Below are 24418 nucleotides of genomic sequence, written 5' to 3' on the forward strand. Positions count from 1 at the left end.
GTGACAAGTTCTGTTTTCCTCACCTCTAATAAATTTATAACCAGCTTCTGCTTTTGTACTTCCCATCTGCCTGGGGAACCTGCACATAAAGTTCCACAAATTTACTTGCTGTCTTTCAAAGGCTTCCTTAAAGGTGTCTTGTTAAAGCGCTTAGAAGATGCTGCTAAGGGCTTATGCACCTGGCCCGTGGTGATCACTTCTGCTTCTTCATGCTTCCTGCCATCTGCTCTTTCTGTTAATCAGTTACACTTTTTCTTACACCTAGATTGTGACATCTCAGAGAAAGGTACTGTCATTTTTTCTGACACCATGGTGTGGGATCCATAGGTGCTGTTAGAGTATCTGCCAGAGAGGAGATCAGGAGCAGAGCATCAGTCCTGGATCACTTTCCCCTCCTCAGCATCCCCAGTGTTGGGGTCAGGATCAATTTAATGGCTTGGAACAGCATTCAGCACCCAGCATAGCTTCTTTTTCCTATTGGCCTTTCATTATTGCTCTAATTATTGTTTTCAGCCTTGGTCCATTAAGTGCATTAAGATACAATGAATTGCTTGTCCTGGTGGTAGTGAAGCTAATCACTGCTGTAGCCATGCACATCTGTAAAACCTGAACTACAATGAGCAGAGAGTGTATTGGTTTTTTCCGCTTGACTTCTACTGATACAATCGGTGTTACGTATTTGGTACACTTTTTATAAAAACTTTTCTTACTATTGTATTCCTTGCTGTTTCTCATCATCTCTTTTTTACCCTTCTCCTTTCTTTTATTCTTTTGTTTCTTTTTTTTTTTGGTAATTAAAAAAAAAGATGTAGGTGAATATGAGCTGTCTCCTTTTAAACTGGAGAATGCAGTCTGAGGCTAAGGGCACAGAACAAGATTTTCTTGACCTGAATGGATGCAGGAAAGCACAGTCATGTTCACATAAAAAAAGAGCTGAAAGATTGCATAAGACTTAAGAAATCTGAGAGTTCTGTCGATTTCATTATAAAACATGCACTCAGCTTTCTAAAAGCACAAAGCTTTCTACATATGCAAGACTGCATATCCTGTCCAGAAGACCTTTTATTATCAGGATGTACAAAAGATTTAACAAAGCTGTATCAAAAAAGGAAGAATGTGGAGATTCCATAAAAAGAGAAGCTTCAGTTTGCTGGGCATTGCTGTGTAGGAGAGGAACAGTGGAATTCAGCTGTGGCAGAGTGCGGCCTCCTCAGAGCTGGGGTAGGGCGGGCATTGCAGCATGGGCATCTCAGGCTGGAGTAAACAGGGAACGTTCAGACACAGGTGTTACAGAGGAGTTACCCGCAGGTTAAGCAGGAGCTAGTTGCGTTGTGCCTCCAGTGGCACAGTATTTTTGCAGTTAACGTCGAATACAGTGGATGTAAGAGGTAATTTTCTTTCATAACAACTGTTGCTTTGTCGTTTCATAGTAATTTTGTTTGTTGCAAGTTGTTTGTGCTAAATCCAAAGTACTCATTTTTTACATGGATGTGCTCATGTGACGCAATACATTCTCCCAAATGTTTGAGGTACTGTATATTAAGTAAAGTTTAGAAATAAAATTAATATTTAAATGCTGCAAGAACAATGCATGTGACAGGTGTGCTGCTGAAGCCTTTACTTATGGCTATGTAATGAATTTATGACTGTGCAGGCTAGGTTCTAGACAAGTGCAGTAAATAGCTGAGCAGCGCCCTGACAAAAGCCCGTCCGCCTGAGAAGCAGGGGCAGCTCTCTGCGCTTACCTGAGCAGCCATGCAGGCTGCGCCTCAGACTGTACGTGGGTGGTGTTCAGGAGTTTATTTGCACTAGGAGAGAGCAAACCAGGAGATTGCATCTTTTTTTTATGTAACACAACAGGGAAAAAAGGGAGGGTATGGCACATCAGAGCCTTCATCCTTAAAGTATGTTTTGCATACTTTACAAAAAAGCAAAATACAAAATATTTTTTTTTACAAAATGTTTTTGTAAATATTTTACAAAATATTTTGTATATTACAAAATACAAAATAAAAAACAAATACAAAAGCAGTGCTTTGTTCTGCATACTGCTACTGTTACTGCTGGAACGGACACCCCGTTCAGCATGTAAAACTCGGTGAACAAATAATGCTTTTCTCTATCAAGCTGTAAATCAGATAGAAGTCATGTGAGCCACAGAAATAGACTTGATTTTGAAGGCTGGATACTGAAACCATAGAACTCTTTGAGAGAGGCTTAGGAGGCTTTGATTTAGAAATAACCCCAGAACTAGGCAGTACTAGCACAAACCAGGAGGCTCATGCTGTAACCTTCTTTTTTTCCCAAAGATTATGTCACATGCCTGACAGGGAGTTGGGAACATATTTCCTATGAACTTGGGATAAGCTGATAGTGAACGACCAGAGAGGATGTGGAATCCTGCAGTAGTGAAACAGGAGCGTAACTTTTGCTGTGACCTCATATGACGTGTGCGATAGCAGTATGGGATCTGTGCAGCTGTTAGAAGCCGGGGGTCACTGCTGGGGAGGGACACTCTCCAAGCTGTCCTTCCCACTGTCCTTGCTGACAGAGCCACTGATACGTGTCTTCTGTCATGACCAGCTAATTGAGAGATCTCAGTCTTGATTGTGTTGCTTGAAGGTACTGTGTTCTCCCTCTGCGTCTTAGAGCTGGTATTGCCCTAGAAAGAAGAAACCAAAGACTAGTGAAGCTCAGATGATGCAGAATCCAGGAAAATAAAAGCTAGGTGGTTTCTTTACTGTGTCTGAAATGTTACTTTGCTTTCTATGGCGTTTAAGGTTAGTGCTGTGAAGGCATACTGGATTTCAGTGCTGCCACCATCTTACTGGTTGAAAACAGTTTTCAGATTGATGCTAGTTCAGTTGCTGGGAAGGTTTGTTCCAACCTCACTGCCAGGTATGTTGTTTATTTCATAGTAGAACTACAAGAGTCTTGCCAATATCAGAGTTGCAGTTATATCTAAGCACATTTGTAATTATTCAATAACTCTTAACTAGTTTTAGTGAAAATGTCCCAGCAAATGACTCAGGAGAACTAAATATTGCATTGATATACTCTGCAGCAGTTATATTTTGAGGTTTTAATATACACAGATAATTGAATTCATATATTGTTTGAAGTTGCAAACATTGTTTGCAGGAAATGATGGTGGCATTTTTCTCTTGTAATGTAAAGTATGATTCCTGAGAAAAGAGATTAAAGGAAAAGCCTTCTCTATCTCAGAGGGGTCAAAGTGCCCCTGGCATTTCCATTGTCATCTTTTGATAATTCAAATGTGTTGTGTGGTTTCCCCCTTGCTGCATGTGATTCTGGGTTCTTATCCCTGCTCCCATATTTGGCTTCAAGCAGTGTACGGGCTGTAGATTTTTGAATTGTGAAAGCTTCATTATTTCTCAGGTTTTAACTCTTTGAGTATGCATGTGTCTTGCTTTCAAAAAGCTTTGATTTTGATTAAAATCCTTGCTTCCAGTATGCAAGAACTGTTTTCCCCTCTGCACATGGAAGCCATATATAAATCACCTAGCAGTCTAATAGTGATTTTTCTCATAATTTTTCATGACTTCCAACAACTATGTGCATTGAAGTGTTGGCTGGAGCATTTCGTACTTGCAGCAGCACAGAATAGCCTATCATTGCATTTACAGTCATGGAAGGTGTTGCAGCAATTTCCTCAAATGTTTAAAGCTGAATTTCCTGTAAAGGTCAGAACTGCTAGAGTTAAAAAAATCTTGAAACTTTGATGTTGTGAAAATGGAGGAAGTTCTTGTACTTTCCTTCAGACTTGGTAACGGATGCTAACTTACTTTTGTGGCTGACCTAATTCAAGCATTTGCTATAAATTAAAGGAAGCTTTGTGATAGATGAGTGGAAACTTCAGTATTTAGACATACAGATAGAATAGACTTTTTCCTTGAAAGGTAATGAATGATGAACTTCTGAAAACAAAGCTAGATCTTACAAACAACGGTAGAAAAGTGGCAGGTGAGGCAAAGACCTTTCTCTTTGAAAACCATTAACCACTGTTTTGTCTCTCTCCAGCTCTACAAGTTATATGTCTTGTCAATAAGTAACAGTTTTTGACTTAAGAAAGATGAAAGATGCTTAATTTCTAGATTTTATAGGATGAAATAGCCATTTAATAGGGTACAAGTACACTTGAATATGTTGTATTTTGCTATGTGATGGAGTTCTGTCACATTACATAATTTGTTGTTAGTTAATATTCTGTCACACTGTAAAGCTCACAAGCTCATGGGAATTGTCTTACAAATTTTCTGTGGTTCATACTGATGTAGGGCTGGATTAGAGAAGATCCAAGCAAAACCAGCTCAAGTATTGTCTAGGATTTTATGTTTCTTTGGAGAAAACATATTTGAAAGTTTGCTAGTAGAAAACAATGTTTTCATGGTGATTTGGCTATTGGCATCTATGCAGTATGGTTAAAGCCTAGTTATAAAAAAATGAACTTTTTTAGATATTATAAGGGCATACAAAGTGTAAGGGTCTTTGGAGTACTCTAAAATATGTCTATGTCCCCGTAATACCTTTGAGATTGTAATATTTCATCAAATTGGGCTTGAAGTTTATTTTTAAAGTTCACAGGGACTTTTTTTTTTCAGAATTTCTCAGATCGAGGATGCCTCTTCCCAGTAAGAACTGCTTATCATATAGCAATCACTCTGAAACCCACATACACCGGAGGTGGAAACTGTCTAAAAGTTTGTGGCATCAAGAGGGCCTGGTTTAGATTTAGTGGTTGAAATGTGAGGTTATTTACTTAAGGGCTGGGTTCCCAAGGCATAGCCCCTTGAAAATGCTAATAACGTGCAATTATCTTTGTGTGGGCTAGGAAAAAATGCAGCATTTTGACCCATGAAATTTATACCGGGCACTGCCCCACAGCCAAGTATCAAATAGTACCAAAGATGAAGTTCAGAGATATTTTTGAAGCGGTTAGCACTGTGAAAGCTTACCTCTTTGCAGGTGGCTGTGTAAGCGAGACGGCACCTCATTCTGCAGAAACATCTGAGTGTCAGAGGGGTGGTGGGGTGAATATCCAAGTGCTGCACTGGGGATTCCTTTGAGGCCCTTCTCCTGAGGCTGTGTGTGGGGCACTCCATGGACATTTGTCTTGTGAATTCTGGTTCTGGAAAGGGCTTTCTAGGTCGCTGAGTCTGGTCTGACTAGTGTCACCACAGGGATTTCTAGTGAAGGTGCTCACACCGTGTCCTTTTGAGGAGACTCGGCATGCCACAGATGTCCTGCGTTTCCTCTCCAGTCCCCCTTGTCCTACTCAAGAGCAGACTTGAGTGAGTGGTGGTTGTGTCTGATCAGGGTGTGAGTATATTTGCTGTAGTCAAAATACCACCAGAAAAAAAAGTGCATGAATCCTAGTCAGGATGTACACTGAAGTCCTTGCTGGGCAGACAGCTAATTCTAGGTTGATGTTTTCCAGTATTTTAGAGCAGTATAATGTAGTAAAGTCTCTTATCTTTCTTGTTTCTCCTCTCTTTTCACACACAAGCTTCAAGAAACAACAGTTCCTGAGCTCACAATTGGATCCTTAGTTTCTGTTCATCCTCCTTTAGCATTTAAATTCAGCTGTTCTTGAACTACTCATGGTAGATTGGGGACTTCTGTCCTAAGTGAAAGTTTGCTTTCTACTTCCTTGTGTACATGGAATTTCTTCTTTAACAGAAAATAGTATCTGCGAACTTCAGCTTGAAACCAAAACCAGAAATGGATTTTGTCACACACTTGGGAAGGGTCCCATAAGCCACCTTTGGTACACATGGGTTTGGAAGCTCATTTGCCTTCTCCTTCCTCATATCGCAGGCTTCCGCCTCATGCAAATCTAGAATGAGTGGGTTATGTAGAAAGATTTCTTTAACCATTACTGATGGAATATCAAGCTTTTAGGGCCATTGTAGTTGCATCATTTACCAAATACGCAAGGTAGTCATGTTCAATGTCATGCAAGCTGCTCTAGGAGAAACTGCTTTAGCAGGGGATTGGGCTAGATGATCTCCAGAGGTCCCTTCTGACGCTGACCATTCTGTGATTCTGTGATTTTTTTGTGGTGAAATAAAGTGAGCTGGCTTGGTATACCTATGTGGCCAGAGTTGTTTGGGGGTTTTTTCACTCTGTTTTTGAGGTGGAAATGCAGTTTTCAGTAAGATGATGTAGTTCTTTAGAGTAATAACCTATTTTTTACAGCAGGTACAAGTGGGGATAGATATAAAGGGCTATGTCAATATTCCTGAATTTAACAGAACTAAGGTCCCTTTCTTTGTCCTGATTTTGAAGCATTGCTCAGCCCTCATGGCAAAATCCTCTGTCCTGTCCTCCCTCTGTGAGCTTGCTTTTTCCACGTTGCCTGTTGGGAACAGTCTGTGTGCTGGATTATTCGCTGAGCCATGCCCAGGCATGGCATGGGAGAGGGCTAGGTAACATGGATTGGGAGGTGTGTTAGCAGTGAGACAGACAGTCATAGGGCCAGTTTTCTGGCTCTGTTTGGGCCACAGCTGAAGCAAAATCTTGAAATCCTAAGGTCCCCAAGGGTAAGCAGTATAGAAGACAGTGCTGATGCAGAAACACCGTACTGGAGAGAGGACTGAGGGCAGAAGATGTAATATGGGCACTAATGTTCGCTGCTGGCTGCAGCAGTGAGGCTGTTTAAGGTGTGAGGCTTTTGTTTGGTTTTGTTTGTATGTTTTAAAGTCTTCTGCTGTAGACTAAGACCAGGAATTGAAAAGTTGCGTAAGTGGCTTAAAGCTGGCATAACTTCGGTACTGCAGAATGTGTGCTAAGCTGCTTAGATAGGGGCGTCCCATGGGGTATTGCTAAGTATAAGTAGGTTTCTGATAAGATTTTGGCTTAGTAGGGCCGGATTGGCTTTTGCTTGATTTCTGTTTCACTATTTAGAGAATTCACCACTTTTCCTTTTGGTTCCTTCCTGGATCTGTAATTTCATGCTGCTGTGGTTGATCACCTGCCATGTTACTGTGGGCAATAGATATGAAAAATTATGACCCTTTTCATGAGCATCAAAGGAAACAGTGATGAAAAGTAGCCCAAATCGGTACTAGAAAGGCAATCGTTGGGCTATTTTGGTGACTGCAAGGTGCTGTACCTTCTGTATGAATTTTGGCTTAGTGGACATGTGGCTATGTCTGTCTTTCTTTTTTCTGTGAATAGCAGACAAGAAAGGAAGTGTAAGACTTCCCACCCTACAAACAAATGCCAGTGTTTGGTAGTTGGCTTGCTGTATTCCTGTTTGGTTTTTTTTCAGGAGTCAAACAAGCCTTCCTCAAAAAAGCTGTCAGCAGCAGCAAAGGCAGCAGTGTCATTTGTCTGAGGCTTGAGGGTACAGCTGCACTTTCTGTTATAGCAGTTTTTCTCTGTCACTTTTGAAGTTGCAAATAGGATTTTAAAAATTAAAAAAAATCATACCATTGTCTCAAAATCTGTGAGTTGAGAATTTAATTAAATTTTGACATAAAGAATAGAAAATAACACCCTAATGACACAAAGGAAGCAAGTTCTGGCAATATGGGGTCTTCTGTAGGCTCTTATCTTGTGGTCCTGTTCACATGAGAGTGCTGCTTGACTCAGTCAAATTCAGTTTAAACTGTAGATAATTTTTTAATACACTGAGTTTGTCACCTAGCTGCAAAATAAATTTAAAGCTTCAATACAAGAGGCTTTGGGTAGACTCATTTATTACCTATTTTAATTTTTAAGGCTGTGAAAAAAAGCTTGTGGAACAATACATGTATTAGTCCGGTCCATTTTTTAAGAAAGTGATATAAGAATTTCTTCTAAATACATGCAGTGGTTTTGAATTATCATGTGGTTGGTTCCTTTCTATACAGGAGCTGTGCAGTGTTTCTTCTAACAACAGCAGCATCTATCATACACGCATTCACCTTTTGTGTACATGTTCATTCACATTCATTAATTCAATTGTGATGGTTACTGTGATGAGTTAATTTTAGGTACTACTTTACCTGTGTGATGGCACTAGATAAAAGATTTATTGTACCCTTGGTGGGCAGCAGTTTATAAAACTCTTATCTCTGCTAATGGAATACTGATACACAGTAAATGCCTTGTGCAGCTACAGAAGACTGTATTAATGTTGTGTAGGTAATAGTTCAGCTTTGAAATAGCGGTTGGACTAGGGAAGTAAAATGTTAAAAAAACAATTACAAAATTCATGTTTAAAGTGCAACTTATAGAGAGTGACTTGGAAATTCTTGTTTTGCTTGATGTTCCTCTCATATAACTGGTTCAGAAACTTCAAATAGAAATTTGCTTGCTATGATTTAGTGCTCATGTCTGAGATGCTGGAAGGCTAAATAAGATCTGAAGTATTTCCTGTGTGTGGTACATGGCTACTGCATTGGGATATAGAAAAGGGCAGTGAAGGTGTGAGAGTTCAAAGTGAGGAGGGAGGGGAAGAATTTGTCCAAAGCCATCACCTGTCCCTGATGCCTACTCAGTGTAGAAGATCTCATCAAATTTGCAGATGACACCAAACTGTGGGAGCAGCTGATGTGCTTGCAGGGCTGCAGTTCAGAGGGACCCAGACAGGAACCTTATGAAATCCAGCAAGGGCAGATACCAGTTCTGTCCCTGGGAATGAGGAATTACTGGCAGACGTACAGGCTGGGGCCTGATGGGTTTGGGAGCAACTCTGCTGAAAAGAACCTCTGGGTCCTGGTGGGCAGAAAGCGAAACATGAGCCAGTCTTGTACCCTGGAGTCAAACAGAGTCAACAGCATCCTGGGCTGCATTAATAGCCTGCAGACTGGGGGAAGTGGTAATCTTTCGTTACATGGCACTTGTTAGTCCACATCTGGAATACAGCATCCCATTTTGTAGACGGGATGTGGATTTTGTGTTAAAGAAAGGCATTGATGAACTGGAGCGAGTTCTGTGACTATGGGAGCTGGAGCACGTGCCCCGTGAGGAGATGCTGAGGGAGGTGGGCTTGTTCAGCCTGGAGAAGAAATGGCTTTGAGGGGAGGGACCTTCTAATACATATCCAGAAGACAGAGCCAGGCTCTTCGCAGTGCTGCCTGGTGGGGAGGACAGGAGAGAGCAGATGGGACTTGAAAAGAAAGTTTCAGGCTGGGTATAAGGAAAATTTTTTGTCACTATAAGGGCAGTCAAGCAGTGGAGCAGGTTGCAGCCTCTGTCTTTGGAGGTTTTTAAGACACAGCTGGGAAAACAGCCTTGAACAGCTTGGTCTGACCCCAGAGATGGCCCTACTTTGAGCCAGAGATTGGAGTAGAGACCTCCTGCTTAGTAGGTCCCTCCAGCCCAAGTGGCTACTGTGATCCTGACCTTGAACGAAGCTTGGAGCCAAAACTTAACTTATTTTTTTCCTTGTGTTTTTGTATATGGCTATAAGCAAACAGTTTAACCTCTTTAGTGTGTCAGTTACCTGTCTATAAAGCGGATGTAATGCTACTTGTCTACCTCAGTGGTGTTTCAAGATAAGATATATGAAAGGCTGTGATATTTGGGATGCTTTGGCAAAGGAGATACAGACAACAAAGCAGTTAGGTCTTTAAAATCTGCCTAAGAAGGCAATAAAGAGGTATTGTGCGTCTACTCAAGCACTAACTATGAAGTCTTTGGAAGCTTTTTTCTGTGGGTTTACTTTCATGAACCTCCACCATATATATTTTCTCTGTGTGCTGCCAAAGAAGTCGATCACCTTAAAAGGTAGTCAACTGCAAAATGTGTTAGTGTTAGTAACGGCTCTGACAGCAGGCTCTATATATGCTTCTGCCAATTATGGTAACATTTGTCATATTTTCCTAGTTAATATTTTTCTTCTTGCTATGTTTATTGTTTCTGTGGGCTTCTCAATGGAGGGGAAGCAGGCTTAGCTGTCTTTACATCAGGAGCACTGTACCCAGTTCTGCCCTGTGCATCAAATGTGCAGCTAATTGATGGATAAACTGAGAAGTCCACCCCGCCGCCCCCTTTCAGCTTTGGTGATCTTTCGTAAGAGATTTGCAAAGCTGTCCTACAGTTTTCACACATAAGTAAGGTATTAACCTCTTTTTAAAAAGAAAAAAATAGTATCTGTTGGAAGAGTTAGCTAAAATTACTTCATTTTGTAGCATTTCAACTCACAGAGAGTCTTTGAGGTAGCATTAGAATAGGCAAGGGTGTATACATAGAAGTTTTAAGAAATGATGGGAGCTTGAGACTCAGAATATTCTGTAATGCCTTTTTTCAACTGTTTTTTTCTGTTTCTTCTCCCTTTCCACCTGCCTTTTCTTCTGCAGGAAATAAAGAAGGACATGAAGAAAGAAAATACTGCCAACAAACCACCAGAGAAGCCTATAAATGAAGTTTCCAATGGAAGCCCTTTACTGTTGTCTGAGACAATTATTAGAACCAACAAAAAAGGTATAGTATATGGAAGCTTAAATGCAGATTAAATCCAGACCTTTAAAAGAACAAAATGTAAACCTTCCTTGTTTCTAGAAATAAAGCTAGTGTATTTAACTGTAAAGGCATAGCGAGAATAATTTAAAAATAATTAAAAAATCTCATTGTCCTTTAGACTGGTGTATGGATGCATGTATTACATCTAATATTTCCACATTAATTTGCACAGACATCTCTTTCTTATTAAAAAAATCCTTCCTAGATACACTTAATTAAGGGAAGCTGTGTGAGGAGATTACTGAAGCTTATTAAAGTAAGGAACTGACAGCTTGCCATGTATGGGAGGTTTTTGCACAGTGATGTCTGTCCACATCCACATATTCATGTTCTATGTGGGACAGAGACTGGTTACTGACAGAGAACTTAAAAAAACCCCAACCAACCAACCAACCAAACAAACAAACAAAGAAACAAAAAACTCATAGAACTTAACACATTAATTTCCTGAGAAGTGTTCTTCTGTTTCAGACTGGAATGTGTGTGCTTCATGTCTGGCTTGATTCCCAATGCAGATTCATTCCTGTGTAGGGTTCTGAGTTGCTAAAATGAAAGCCTCCAGATCTTCTGTCTCTTTCCCTAGCTCCCAGTCCTGCTCTCAGAAATATCAGAACAAACCAAAAAAATTGCGATATAGAAGCTGGATTTTTTTTTAGGTTATGTTTGTGTGCCTGTTTGTTTCTGGGAGGACAATTGGCTACGTGCAAGAGATGGGCTGTATTTTTGCCTGGGAAATTCACTGGACAGTTTCTTGCTTGCTGTTTTGTACAGAATAATCTGGTGTCATTAATCATTGCTGTAATGTAATTTCCATTTTGGCATGTCTTCTATACTGTTAGGACTATGCATATGGAAATTTTCTTTTCCATATTACCAGCAAATGCTGTATCTGAGCTGCAGTTTAACTAGAGGTTTTAAACCTAAGGTTTGCAACTGCAAGTGGGGAAGATTTAATAATTTCTGCAAAATATATGGCTACCTTTAAGATATGAGGGCGAGTAATCATCTTTTTTGCAAGGATTGATGTCCTCTGAGAGAAAATTGGAAATAAATCTCTGGAAGCTTTGTCTTTTGAGTTTTGATGTCATCTTGAATCTGGAGACATGTCCAACATTTCTGCTTTGGGTCATAGGTTTTTCAAGCAACAGCAGAATTAAATTACCAAGAATTATTCTTTTTCGTGGCTGGTGTACAGAACTGTATGAGTAGCTGGGAAATTATCTAGGGACCAAGTCTGTTCCATATTGCTTCAGCTGCTATTTGGAGAAGGCTAATAGCTGTGGCAGATGCAGAGCTTCAGTTCAGTCACAAGGGGATAACCCTCCAAATACGGTACTTAAGAGTGCAGGCTTTCTCCTCCTCTTTCTTCCCTCTGGCTCAGAAGCTTTAAAGGTTTGAGGAGATAAAGAAGTTCTCTTTCTGCTTGTAGCTGGAGAATACAAAACTTCATATGCATTGAAAGGAGAGAAGCAAAGGCTGACATGAAGATCTGTAGCTTGAGGAAGGGGTTAGGTTTGGAAACAGCAGATTTCATGTTAGGATGTTATTGCATTGGATTTCATTGGTGGGGATTGCACTTCTCATGGCTACCTCTACATAGTGTCAGGGTTAGTAAATTTTTCATTTTGGCTGCTTCTCCACAGCTGTTTCCATTGCTGCAGAGCAAGCAGTTGCAGCATGCCATAGTCTAGCAGTACAGCTGAGAATAACAAGCATAACAAGGCCAAGAGGGGTTCCCCCCTTTTTTTCTGGGATTTTTTTGAGCATGGTGCCACAGCGGCCTTGCTTAAGTGAGGACAGCTAAGCAGGAATTTCAGTAATAAAGAGTCTTCTAAGATCTGTGTGACAAATCTCCTTGTAGAAAATGTTGCAGCATTTCACTGAAGGAGCCCTAAATGCCACAGGGATTTTTTTCTTCAGGTGTTCTTGTGCTGTGATTTTTATTAAACTCTACCTCAGTCTGTTTACTGATCACAGAATGTGACCTGACATGGAAAGAGGGTACTTTTGTTTTTTGCTTTGCGCCCCCTCCCTTGTTGTTAGGAAGTGAAGAAGAGAGGGATGCATCTAAAGGTCTTCAGCTACTGTTCAGCAGTTCAAACAGTAGGCAGTATTATTTATTTGCTTACTCAATGTAATTTTGCTGCTTGAACTTCACAGCAGATCCAGTGACATGGGAGTGAAGTATTCTGTGCTGGTATTGTGTTTCTGTTACCAAGATGGTGATAAGTGCTTTTCTGCTGCTGTGGTGTTATGTTGCATAGTTTTACTACTTAACTTGGTTGGCCTAATTCAAGTGGCAGCACTTCAGCAGGCATTTACGTTTTAAGCAGAAGAATCTTGGCCACTTGGCCTTCTGGCCTGTAGAGATTTTTCCCTTGAGGAATATTGATGAGTGTCCAACAGTGCTATTCAAGGAAAATAGCTGAATTATTTGTGAGAAATATCTAAGTATCTAAGAAGAAAAAAATGGATTTCTGAACAAAAGATGTTCAGGATCCAGCTTTATATCTTGTTCGTTCATGCCAAATATTTCTAAGCACTGTATTGAAATCAGGGGTTCTTCTAATAAAATCAGTGTATATGTAAACGCCTCTTGTAAAGGCTTATTTCATTGAATAAGTAATGGACATTACATCTACAATCCAAAGTAGTAATCCAGGAACAATTTAAAGTTGGTGTAAGGCCACTAGTAGTAGCCTACCTGGGTTAGTACTTCCATTACATATTAAGGGTGGCAACTGACTGTGGAATTAATTAGTTGTAGGTCACCATGCATGAATTGTTCAGGTTTTCATTATAAAGATCAAGAGAAGATGGAAGGATTTGATTTTGTCTGCTTTTTGCTGGGGGCAGTAAAACCAGAACATTTTTCATCCTTTAATGTTTCTGGCTGACCATAAATATTAGTGACTTAACGGAAACAAACAGTAGAAATTGCTGTTATGGTGGACATAATTTAGGAAACTCTGTTACATTTGGCCATGATGTATTTTTGAAAGTTAGTATTTGTAGCTATTTCCTCTATTTACAAGGTTGTAAGTATGATCTAGAAGTTAGGGCTAGCTACACCTAGGAAACAATGGGTTTATTTTCAAAGCCTGCCACAGAGTTGCTATATAACTTTTGCTAAACCACTTAAACTCTGTTGGCCAAATTACCAGGAGCAGGTTTCTTAATTTGTATTGATTTTTCAGATAGGTAGAGGTTTGGGTTTTTTCCTGATTTATTGCAGTGGCACATCCTTATTTATTCATAGCTTCCAGGTATTTCATCTGCCTCTGCCTCAGGCTGCCTATTGGCAAAACCTGGGTTTATACCTGCCTTGTAAAGATGTTGAGATCTGTTATAGCAGGTAGTGATGGCAGTTAACATCTATGAAACTGAGCATTTTAATATAGTGTTACAGTGAGTTCATGCTTCACCCCTGAAAGGCTCCAAAAAGGACCATTTGCTCGAGTGTAGAGATGGGGTTAGGGAAACATAAAGTCTGTGTGCTTTCCCTGAGAGTTCCCAGGGCTGGTTCCCAGGCTGCTCTAGCCTAGATTTGATGGGTGCTTCACATGCAGCATTATCAGCCCCTGTCTAGGGAAAAAGGCTGTGGCACTGAACAACCTGTCTGAAGCTGTTTGAAGGTCAGCTGTGGTTGGCTTGCATATCCTTTGCCAGAATCTGAGAGGGATCGTTCTTTCACTTCTTCCTACATTTCATATGCCAAGAAGGTCCTTTCCTTGCCTGGTGTGGGTCTTTTAGTGTATCCTTTTTGCTGATCCAGAATTTTTGGTTGGCATATAGAACTATTGTGCTAAAACTTCTTTACCTTGAGGGTGACACAGCACTAGAACAGGCTGCCCAGAGAGGCTGTGGAGTCTCCTTTTCTGGAGACATTCTGTGCAACCTGCTCTGGGTGAACCTGCTTTAGCAGGGGGGATGGATTAGGTGATCTCCAGAGATCCCTTCCAAACCTGACCATTCCATGATTCTGTAAAGCTGACTTAGAAAAAAAAAAAGATATTTTTTTTTTATTTAGAATTTGCATTGTTGCAGCCTGGTAACAACAGGTTGGGAAAGCCTTTTCTTCCCTGAAAACATATTCAGATTGTTTGAAAAAAGCAAAAATCAAAACTATTGCTTTTGTTCCTATTATTTAATAATGTAAGAAAATTACACTCAGCTCTTGGAACAGGAAAACACTGAAAGATATATTTTTTTTTTCTTAAATGGTTTTCCATCATGGTGAAATTTCATTTTTTCTAAATTAACTTCCGAAATCTAAAAACAGATCCAACGTTGTGCAACTGTTTCAGATCTGTCATAAATTCAGTACAATCTTCATTCAGGTATAAAGGGACACAATGGAAACTGGCATGCATTAAGCTTAACTGTGAAATGGCTATGGCTAATTTTAGGATAGTTTTGTTCTGATTTTTGCGTATTCTATTTTTAAATATACCACTCCTTATGCTAATTTGTGTATCTGGGAATAGGACCCCACTTACATAGGCCAAATTGCAAAACTGGAGTTGATAGGCTGTATTTTCTAAGTAAACTAACAGCATTTGTAACAAGTAAACATATTTGAGGAAAAGATATATAGCCTTGCCAGATGTATTTGTTTTATATAAACTGTAAATGCAGTCTGCACTGAGGTTGCTCAAGCCAGCAAATCTGGAACAGCTCATCATGTGTTACAAGTTCTTAATCAGAGCCAAATACTGAAAGCAAAGAAATGTTTTTTCTAGTTCTCTTGAGAATTATTTTATCTTCCACCCTACATTTAAATAATAAAGAGAATTTGCATCCTATCCTAAAAGGGAGAGTTTTGTAAGTAGGTTTGGTGATATGATAGGTTTATGTTCTGAATAAATAACAAATCTATTGTATGGAAAACTGAGATTTAAGTCTATTTTTGTAAATTAGACAAATGGGAAAAGTATTTCACAAGAAAGATGCCTCATAATTATGTTCAATAGTTTAATGATTATTTGGATACAAAAAGACACCCATTTATTAAAAAGACAAGTTGGTGACGACTGAGTTTTATATTAAGTAGTGTGTGTGTAAGCTATGATTCTGGTCATACTGTTCTACAGAGAGGCAAACCTCAAAATTTCTTCATAAAATCTTTTATTACTAAACCTAGTGCAAACGACTGCCTTTGTCATGTCCCAGTGATGTGTTTGATGGTGTCTGACCCTCAATACGCTCAGCTTTGGTTTTCCTTTCAAACACGGGGAGTTTGAAGACATTGATCTGACTTTTGGTTGGAATATCTTTCTGCTGTTTATACATCCAGGCCTTCTCCACAGACAGGCTTTGGTGTTCCCTTGCAAGTACTGCCAACTTCAGAGCAATTAGAGCTAGCATGAAAAAAAAAATCCTTTTCATTTTTAAGATCAGCTAATTGGTGTATAATCAGTATGCAGTTTACACAAATATGCATAAGAACATACTTATCGGCCTATTAAGGTTAAAATATGCATGCAACATATGACACAAACCCAAAATGAGACATAAAAAATTAATGGCACAGGAAACTCGAATTCAGCAAAATATTTATTCTCTGAGTTTAAACACCATATCTGCATATGCATAAATAGTGTCTCAGATAATACACATTTCCTTTAAAAGTACTGTTCTTGAAAATAACTACTTGTGTAATTTTTACCCTCAGGTAAGCTACACTGCACTGAAAGGCATTGTTTTCAGTTCAGAGAGGCAGGAAAAGACACCTGTCAGTGCTGGACATGTGGGGTAGCAGCCAGGAAGAAACTTGGGATGTGTGTGTGGTGTCTGTGGTCTGTAGTGTTTTAAGAAATTTTTCTGGAGGCAGGTGTGGATGACTTTATCCCATGCTAGAGGAAAGTTCTCTACTTGGTAAGGTTCCCCTTTGATTATTCAAAACAGTATATTGTTTTATCTATGTAACCTGTAGAGGGTACATGGAAAAATTATGGTTCTTGCTATCATTTATTTTCATGATTCTTTTCTTCTGATGAAAAACAGTTCTCAGTAGTGAAAGTGAGGGGACACTTAATGTGCATGGAATATAGCCAATTTCAGAGCTGGTGAATAAGATGTGTTCAGGTGAGGGGTAGTTGTCTAATGCGTGAACATGCTTTCTTGCATCATGGGGCCATACTTTTATAGTCAATATCCTTTTACATAAATACATTTATATAGTAAGGGAAATCATCAAACACTGCAATTTAAAATTATTGCGTTATCTGTCTCATGGCATGATGAGTTTACTTCTTTTGGGGTTTCTTTTGTAGTTGCAACTATACTGTGAAATCTGCCTAAAGAGAGGCTTAATCTGTAGAACAGGAATACGGATAGGTGTTACAGTTGATCTAAATTTGACACTAGTCTGTTGACCATTGACATGATAAATGTCTGGAAGAAGGATCTCGATGTTATTATCTTGGCAACAGTGGAATGGGTGCTCACTCATTCTTTTCAAGCAGATCTTGTTTACAAGTTCTGTTTAAATAATGATTTAATATATTTAAAATCTTTTTTCTATATTATGGTCATTTGCTGTCCTGGGTTTCAGTTAAGGTTTCATTATCTCTCCAGATTCCAATAGCTTATTCCAGTGAGATCATTTCTTTTCCTGTCATTTACTGGGCAGTTCTCCCATCCTCTTTTTATCCTAAGTGCCTGCCCTTTCTTTCCAATTACACCTTACTGGTACACTGCAAAATGCACAAATGCTGAGCCCTGATGTAGCTTCTGCAATTCTGCATAGTTGGATCCAACCACTGGTATGGGATCCTGGTGAATACCATGAGGCTCAGTGCAGGAGCAGCCTGTAGAAATCGGTTGTAGAAATCCCTCTTGGTGTAAATTGTCATTCCAAGTGAAGTTTAACCTCTGGGCATCTTCATCTGTTTGCCTAGATGGCCGTCTTCTTGTGTGTCATGTGTTTAGTTCTAGGAATCCCATTTACGGACCATTCTGTAAAAACACTGAACAAAAATACAGCCACTGCATCAAGGAGCCAACTATATATACACCTGTGTGCGTGTATATATATGTATGAAATAAGGTAATAGATGAATAAAAAATGAGAAGAATACAAGGGCAGATGCATTATTTGGATGATTGCTAGCAGGCTAAATGTATTCAGGTTTTTTGCAGACAAAGGACACTTGTTTTAATGAAAGATTTAAATCTGCTTCTGGAAACTAGGAGGGTAGCATGGAGAAATTTGTGACAGTGTTGGGTTTAAAATTTAACAGGCACTGTTGGATGCTGACACCCAGGACAGAGAAGAGGCAGAAGATGACCTTTTCATATAGAGTCTGAAGAGAAGTGGATGAGAAGTCACCGGTTGGCAATCTGAGCAGCTTACAGATGAAACAGAGGGTAGTTACGGAGGCAAATGAGGATGCAAGTTAGGTTCATTGGCTGTTTATTTTAAAGGTAGATCCAGAATTATATTTGTCTGGATGGGAAAGGAGAGAGACGTGAATTTTTAAGGAAGAGAGAGAGGGAACAGATGAAGTGGTGGAATAGGACTACAGGGACAGTTGAAAGAACAAGGAGAAGAAAATCTTTTTACAAGTAATTTGTGCAGATACCTAAAAAATTCTGCACTTGAAGGAATAGACAGAATTACATCTACTCTTTTGTGAGCACTTAGGAATTTTTATTTAATCAATTACAGGATTTTTTTCCTTTCTAAAAGCTTTGCAATATGTTTTATGTGTCTGAAGCATGAAATTAAGTCCGATATATCTTCTAACAGTTGTACAAGAATTTGCTGGTTCATTTTTATCACAGGATATGATAATTGTCCAAAAGGTACTAGTCAAGAGCAACTGTGTTGTCAAACTCGGGTGCAAAATGTTTTCCTATTAGCAGTTACACTGAAATCTCCTTTAACACAAGGCAAAACCAATAAAACAATACTAAATGCTAGAGAGCCGTACTTGTTAAAAGCAACAACAACAATGAGTCTGAAACTCCCTCTTCAACAATTTCCCCATCAGAAAAGAGACTGCTTTTCCACCAGGTTCTGCAGAGAAATGTCTCCGTGCTGCCAGCAGTTCCCTCCTCACTGCTGCAGGATGTCAGTTGGCACTTAGCAAGGCCAAGCTGCCTCCGAGGTCTGTCCCTGGCCTTCTGCCTCCTGACTGTAGCTGTGTCTGTCTCTTTTAGCCTTTCATCTAGGTGGCATGGGATTTTGAAGAACAACATGGTTAACTTGATTTGAAAATCAGTGGACCAGCCTTTCTCCTCTGTCCCCTCTCACAGCTTTCTTTGATTAAGGGATGGCAGAAGATGAGCAGGGTGGCTCACCTCAAACTGAGCCTTGGGGTCACTGTACCTAGCCTGGGGTATCTACACTTCGTATCTGGCAGCTGTGGTAGGAAGGAGTCCTATTCTGTGTTAGAGACAATGAAAGCAAAGGAGCAATGTCGGGGTACTGCTGTGGAACATAAAACATAACCCTATCTGGAATGCAGGTTTGGGGCCAAGAGAATACACTTTTAGTGTGCAAGTTAGTGTCTTTCCCATAAGCTCTAAAACTTTAAAATGGGTCAAGAATGCTTGTCTTGTCATCCCTGGAATTAATCCGGATGAATTTGTAACTGCTGAGTTAAATACACCCATTTAAGTGTGCTTGCATGCTGACAGGCAGATCCCCACTTCAGTGCTGCTTTGCCTTTGCTTGCTTGAATGGTAGCTGGGATGGTGCTGTGTTGCTTTCACAGGTACAGGGAACTGGTGGTGTTAGCCTTCCCTGCTGGACTGGAATCAGGCCTGTGTGGCTGTTGACATCTTTCCCCTATCACCTGTAGACAGTGATAAGAGCCAGCGGTGCTGTGGACGCTAATCAGCGTACTGAGGCAATGGGAAATTATGGCTCTGTGGCAACCATAAAAACCTTTGAATGATTTCTGGGATTGTAGGTGAGAAGCAGGGCCTTGGGTCTCCTTCAAGTTGCAGTGTCATGTGACATGAATCGAAGACCTAAATAATTTGTACAAATGATTGGTCTGAGAAATTGTTCTTAACCCAGTAAACACCCCTCTGTAAAGCAGATTTTCAGAGGTATGTGAAAGCGTAATGTCTTTGTACTTTTTTCCTACAAGTGTATTTTTTAAAAACAGCTCCATACTTGTGCTGTCTGCATTGGAATAGAGTGACCTGTTCTGCTGCTGTTGGATCACTTCAGTGCAGGAAACTTTTTGACTTCTGCCTACTTGGACCAGAAGGAAACTACAGTTGTTATTCGAGAGCTTCCTCTTCTGACAGAATGGTATTTATAAACCCAGGTTGGGATAACTTCTGCAGACAGTGGCAAGAATGTACACAGTAAAAATGAACCATGGCTTCTGGTAGGAAGCATTGCCACTGCCTTGGTGGTTTAGGAGAGCGGAGCAAAGAGTTCTGCTTAGAAGTATGTGGTAGGAGGGATCTCTGAGAACCAGCAGCCAGTCTGGGGTTTCCTTAGGAGTATGTGTCAGTGGGGGGGAATTAACTCTCAATGTGCTTTGCACAGGTGTATTTCACCTGTTCTCTTGCCCTACTCCCTTCCTCGTGTGCATGTATGCAACACGTAGAGTGCTTTAAGCAAAACTTTGCTGTTGGCTGCAAGTGACAAGAAACTATATGAAAATATTGCCTGTAAGGCACATTGTGTGTGCTGTTTTATGATGTGATAGAATCTATGAAATATTTTACTTCCAGGTATTTATTCAGGCTGTAAAAACTTTCTTGTGATAAAATAACATGCCTGGAATGAACGTCACTGCATTTGTTTTAATTATTTTTATACATGGTCTGAAATACTTTGATTCATCTGGTTAAATGCTCCTGAAGTTAGGGAAGTTTGCTGCGCTATAACTAGATTTGAAAAACACATGAAGGTATCAGACAGTGTTGATAATGCATGGCTTGGATTATTCTGAGTAGGATGGGATTATTAGCTATGTAGGCTTTCAGTTTGCACATTCATATATTATGTAGGTGCAGTGACTCGAGTAACAAGATACTATGCCTGCAAAGGTATATTTCATGTTTCCACGGGCATGAAGCTTCCTGAATCTTTTTCATTTAATACTTCATGCATGTTTTATCTTATTTCAGAATTTCACTCCACTATTATCAAGGTGCTCACAACATGGAAAGTTGTGCTGTTATTAGTGGTGCGTTCTGATGTATTGTACTGTTTACCTTATTTTTTTTTTTATGGTTACCTCACTGCTTTCTAGTATGATTTCATAGTTAAGATGCCCCAGTAGTTTGCAGTAGTTCCTATTCTATATCTTTCTGCATTCTCTTTTTAATTATAAATACATGTTTGTGCCTGTTTCTTGCTTGGTATTAATTTGTAATATCATCCTGTTTAAAAATTCAGAGCATGTTGCTGATGATGGTTATTTTCCAAGCTGATTGGTAAGGTGGTTGTGCTTGACAAGGGAGTGAAACATGGAAGTGCTGACAAGTGGCTGATTGCTGATTCTTGGCCCCAAGCGCAAGATTGTGATATGAAAGATTATTATTATCTGTCACACAGCAAGAGCTGTTATTTCCTAACTTCAGCACTGACTGTATTTAGAAAGTGAAGCAGAGGCTGGGCAGAGGTCCTCATGGTGAGAAGCAGCTCCCTGCAGATGCCCAAATTAGCTGGGAATGAGCGCTGAAGTCAGTGGGGTTGTAGTGCCACTAGCATGATCCTCTGGCAGGGCTGCATCGGCCCAGTGAAGCCCCTCATGGTTTTAGCTGTTACTATAGCATCTTCTGTGGCTGCATCTTCATACATCTGCTACTCTCCTGCACAGATTATTCCAGAGAGCACTGGCTCCTGCAAGCACCCCAGGCCACCCGTGACAGTCCAGGTACACCTGCTTCCCCACAGAAATACCTGGCTACTCTGGAATCTGTTTCTGATCCTGTTTTCTATAGGGACCGGATTTCATCAGCTTTGTGTACAGTGCTCGGCCTGGCACAGTATTCTTTGCTCAGATTTCTCGAGTAGTGCGCTACAGCAGATGACAGGGATAATGCTGTGTTTAGTGATCAAAAAGGGTACAGTAGCATCCCAGCTGTCCACTAGCTTGAATTTAAGCCATCATGTACATTTAAACAGCCTTTTTTACACTAGGTCATGTATTTTCCTGTTGGCTATCATTCTCTGTGATACCTTCATTTGGGATATTTCAGTGGTAAAATAACCAATGAAAGTACCCTCAAACAAGCTCCAGTCATTAGCACCAGATATTCCATTCATTTTAAATAACTTTAAATGCTGTATTACTGTATTTCCCTGCTTCATTTAGTACCACGTGTACCTTGTGTAGACTTCTGTCAGACTCTTGCCAGATTCCAGATGTCCCCAGTCTGTATAGTCTGGTGTCTAGCTCTGCAAAAGCTGCAAGATGCAATGTCAGCCATTATTGCTTCATTTTGCAACTACAGTCATAAGACTTGGTATTTTTTCAGGCCTAGGAATTCTCTGTTAGACTACTGACTCAGCATAGTGTTATCCTAAATTACATGGGTCATGATTACTTCTGGGAATTCATAAGAGGTCGGGAAGTGTCCAGGAAATTATTTAAATTAAAAAAAGGTCCACTGACCTTATGAAAACCAAAAGATTCACTCACATGCCTGGCAGCTATTGAACAAATAGAGTACTGGAAAATAGAAGTAATAAATGTTGAAAGGTTAGCCTGAGGCTGTAGTTTCAGAGAGATGTTAAGTTAGCACTGCCACCAAAAAAAGAGCCATCTTTCCTGTTTTTGTTCTTCCCATGTTCTGGTACAGATGTTTGGCTGCTTGGTGGGCCAGACAAGGAGAGTGATGGAGGTTAACACGAAACTAGCAAGAAAAATGCTGGGGTTGTTTTTAACAGCAGGTCAGTTCACTGTCTGCCTCCTCACGCTGCTGCATAAGCACTTGGTCTGACAGGACAGCTGGGAGTGTTGCAGGAGCTGGGAGAAGCAGAGGGAGCAGCAGTGCTGCCTTTTCTTTGATTGCAGATGAAAACCATTCTAAAAGTGCTGTGAGAGAGCGATGCTTTGTCAAGCTTTTTCAAAGATAGTTCATGGTCATTCGATTAAATCAACTGCTAAAGAACACAGGCATGCTGCCGTGTCAGTTTGAATGGTCAGTGTTGCTCTTCGCTTTTCTCTTGGGTTGGGGAGGTATGTGCTTTGGTCAGTGTCCCAAAAAATCAGAATTGCAGTTGTATATAAAATCCTTCTTATACAGAACGCTTCTCCCATCCCCACTCTTCATCTTGTAACCACAGAACTGTTTTGGAGATGGAATTCATTACAGACACAGCTCACTTGAGCCAGAGACCTATTTAGTCACAGCTTTTAACTTTGAGGAAGTAACATCTCATTCATGTAGTAAGTGTAATGGAAAAAAGGGGAACTTGACAGCTATTTTTAGGAAAAGATAGTGTTTATGCCAGCAAAACTAAAGAAAAAAAAATATGTTGAGACATTACAAACTTTAAACCCAGACAGATTTTTTTGATCTATTTATTTTAAGGTGAGGGAGTTTCTTTTAATGTGTACCTCAACTGCTCTGTCAGCCTGAGTAGTCCTCAACTTACATTTTTATTTCTATACAAATTGATACTCTCCTATGAAAAACCCACTAAAAAAATGGGAATTGGTAGTGCCAGGAAAATAGTAAACCTGATAAAGTGCTTTCAAATGCACAATATGCATTTTGAGGACTTTTTTATTACTTTTATTTTCACAAATAATATTTTTACAAATAAATTAATGTTATTGCACAAATGCATCAGCATAACAGCTGATACAATAGTTTTTTAATAGACTGTATGATTCAGGAGAGGGTGATCAGACAGGTAGTGATGGGTGTACAGATGCTATGAAAAAGGCTACCCAGATGGCAAGGCACGTAACCAGCCTGCTTGCCTTGCCTGACATGAGAAGTCTGGAAAACTCTTGTTTAAGGAAAACAGAACAAAAAAAGAAAGGGACAGTAAACCAGAAGAAATTGCTCAGTTCAACATGGAGAGCTCTAACATGTTGATTAACATGACATTAAGGAATCTTAGGCAGTGACCTGGTGAAAGTTTGTGGAGGTGGCCTAGTGCTTAAACATTGAGATAGTAGTTTGTGTGAATGCTGCTGTGGGGGAAAAAAGTAAGCGTTAAGAAAAGGTTTGGTGGCAGGTTCAGTAGGGGATCTTGGGTGCAGTTCCATCTTTGGATAGAGTTAGGAGAGCTGTGCAACTGGATTCCAGGAACTGGTTAATTTGGCAGGAAGTTTCATCCTTGCACAGATCAGAACTAACATGAAGTCATCACTCCTCAGCATGTTGTCAGAAGTGGAAATGGTTGTGACCCTAGAGGCAGAGCGAAAGATTACTGAGGTGAGGAGTCACCCAAGTATGACATGCCCAGATATATCGGGGGGGAATCTGGGGTAGCTACTGGGTGAGGGACTTCGAGTAAGCAAAGCAACGGAGGTTTTTGATGGGAAGTTATGTACAGCTTAGAAGTTGGCATTGGGTAGAATATAGTAAGACTGGGTTATTTCTGTAGAGAAATCTTTCAGTGTCTTTTAAAACCCACTGAAAACTAGCAAAAAGCAGAAGATACAATGAAGATCGTTAAATAGTTGGCAATAGATCTCTTCATTAGGAGAAAGAATGTTTCATTTGTTAAAGAATGTTTCATTTGTTAATCACTGTTCTCAATTTTATATGGGAAGTTACCACAGCACATAGAGAAGACAGAATTACAGATATCAGAAGGCAGACAAGCTTTTAGTATAAAGACACAAAACCCAACAAGCATGTGTTCTGCGGTCAGGTTTTAGGAAGTTCTGTGCCAAAAATCTGAGACTAGAGGCATGAACTGACCATTGGAAGGAGGCAGAGTAATTAAAATCCTGTGCATAAGTTTGCCTGAGCTATCTGCCTTTGCTGTGTTCTGGGGCTTCCC

General features: G+C 40.0%; 1 protein-coding gene across 5 annotated transcripts in view; it reads left to right on the top strand.

The window, feature by feature from the left end:
- SH3KBP1 (SH3 domain containing kinase binding protein 1) overlaps positions 1–24418 on the top strand; it is a 231559-nt gene that overhangs the window by 69762 nt on the left and 137379 nt on the right. For all 5 annotated transcript variants that reach the window (XM_055701190.1, XM_055701191.1, XM_027810860.2 and 2 more), the window contains one exon: positions 10311–10434. In XM_055701190.1, the coding sequence (XP_055557165.1) occupies positions 10311–10434 (124 nt within the window). The remainder of the gene's footprint in view (positions 1–10310; positions 10435–24418) is intronic.

This window comes from Falco cherrug, chromosome 2 (genome assembly GCF_023634085.1).
Source record: "Falco cherrug isolate bFalChe1 chromosome 2, bFalChe1.pri, whole genome shotgun sequence".
NCBI lineage: Eukaryota > Metazoa > Chordata > Aves > Falconiformes > Falconidae > Falco > Falco cherrug.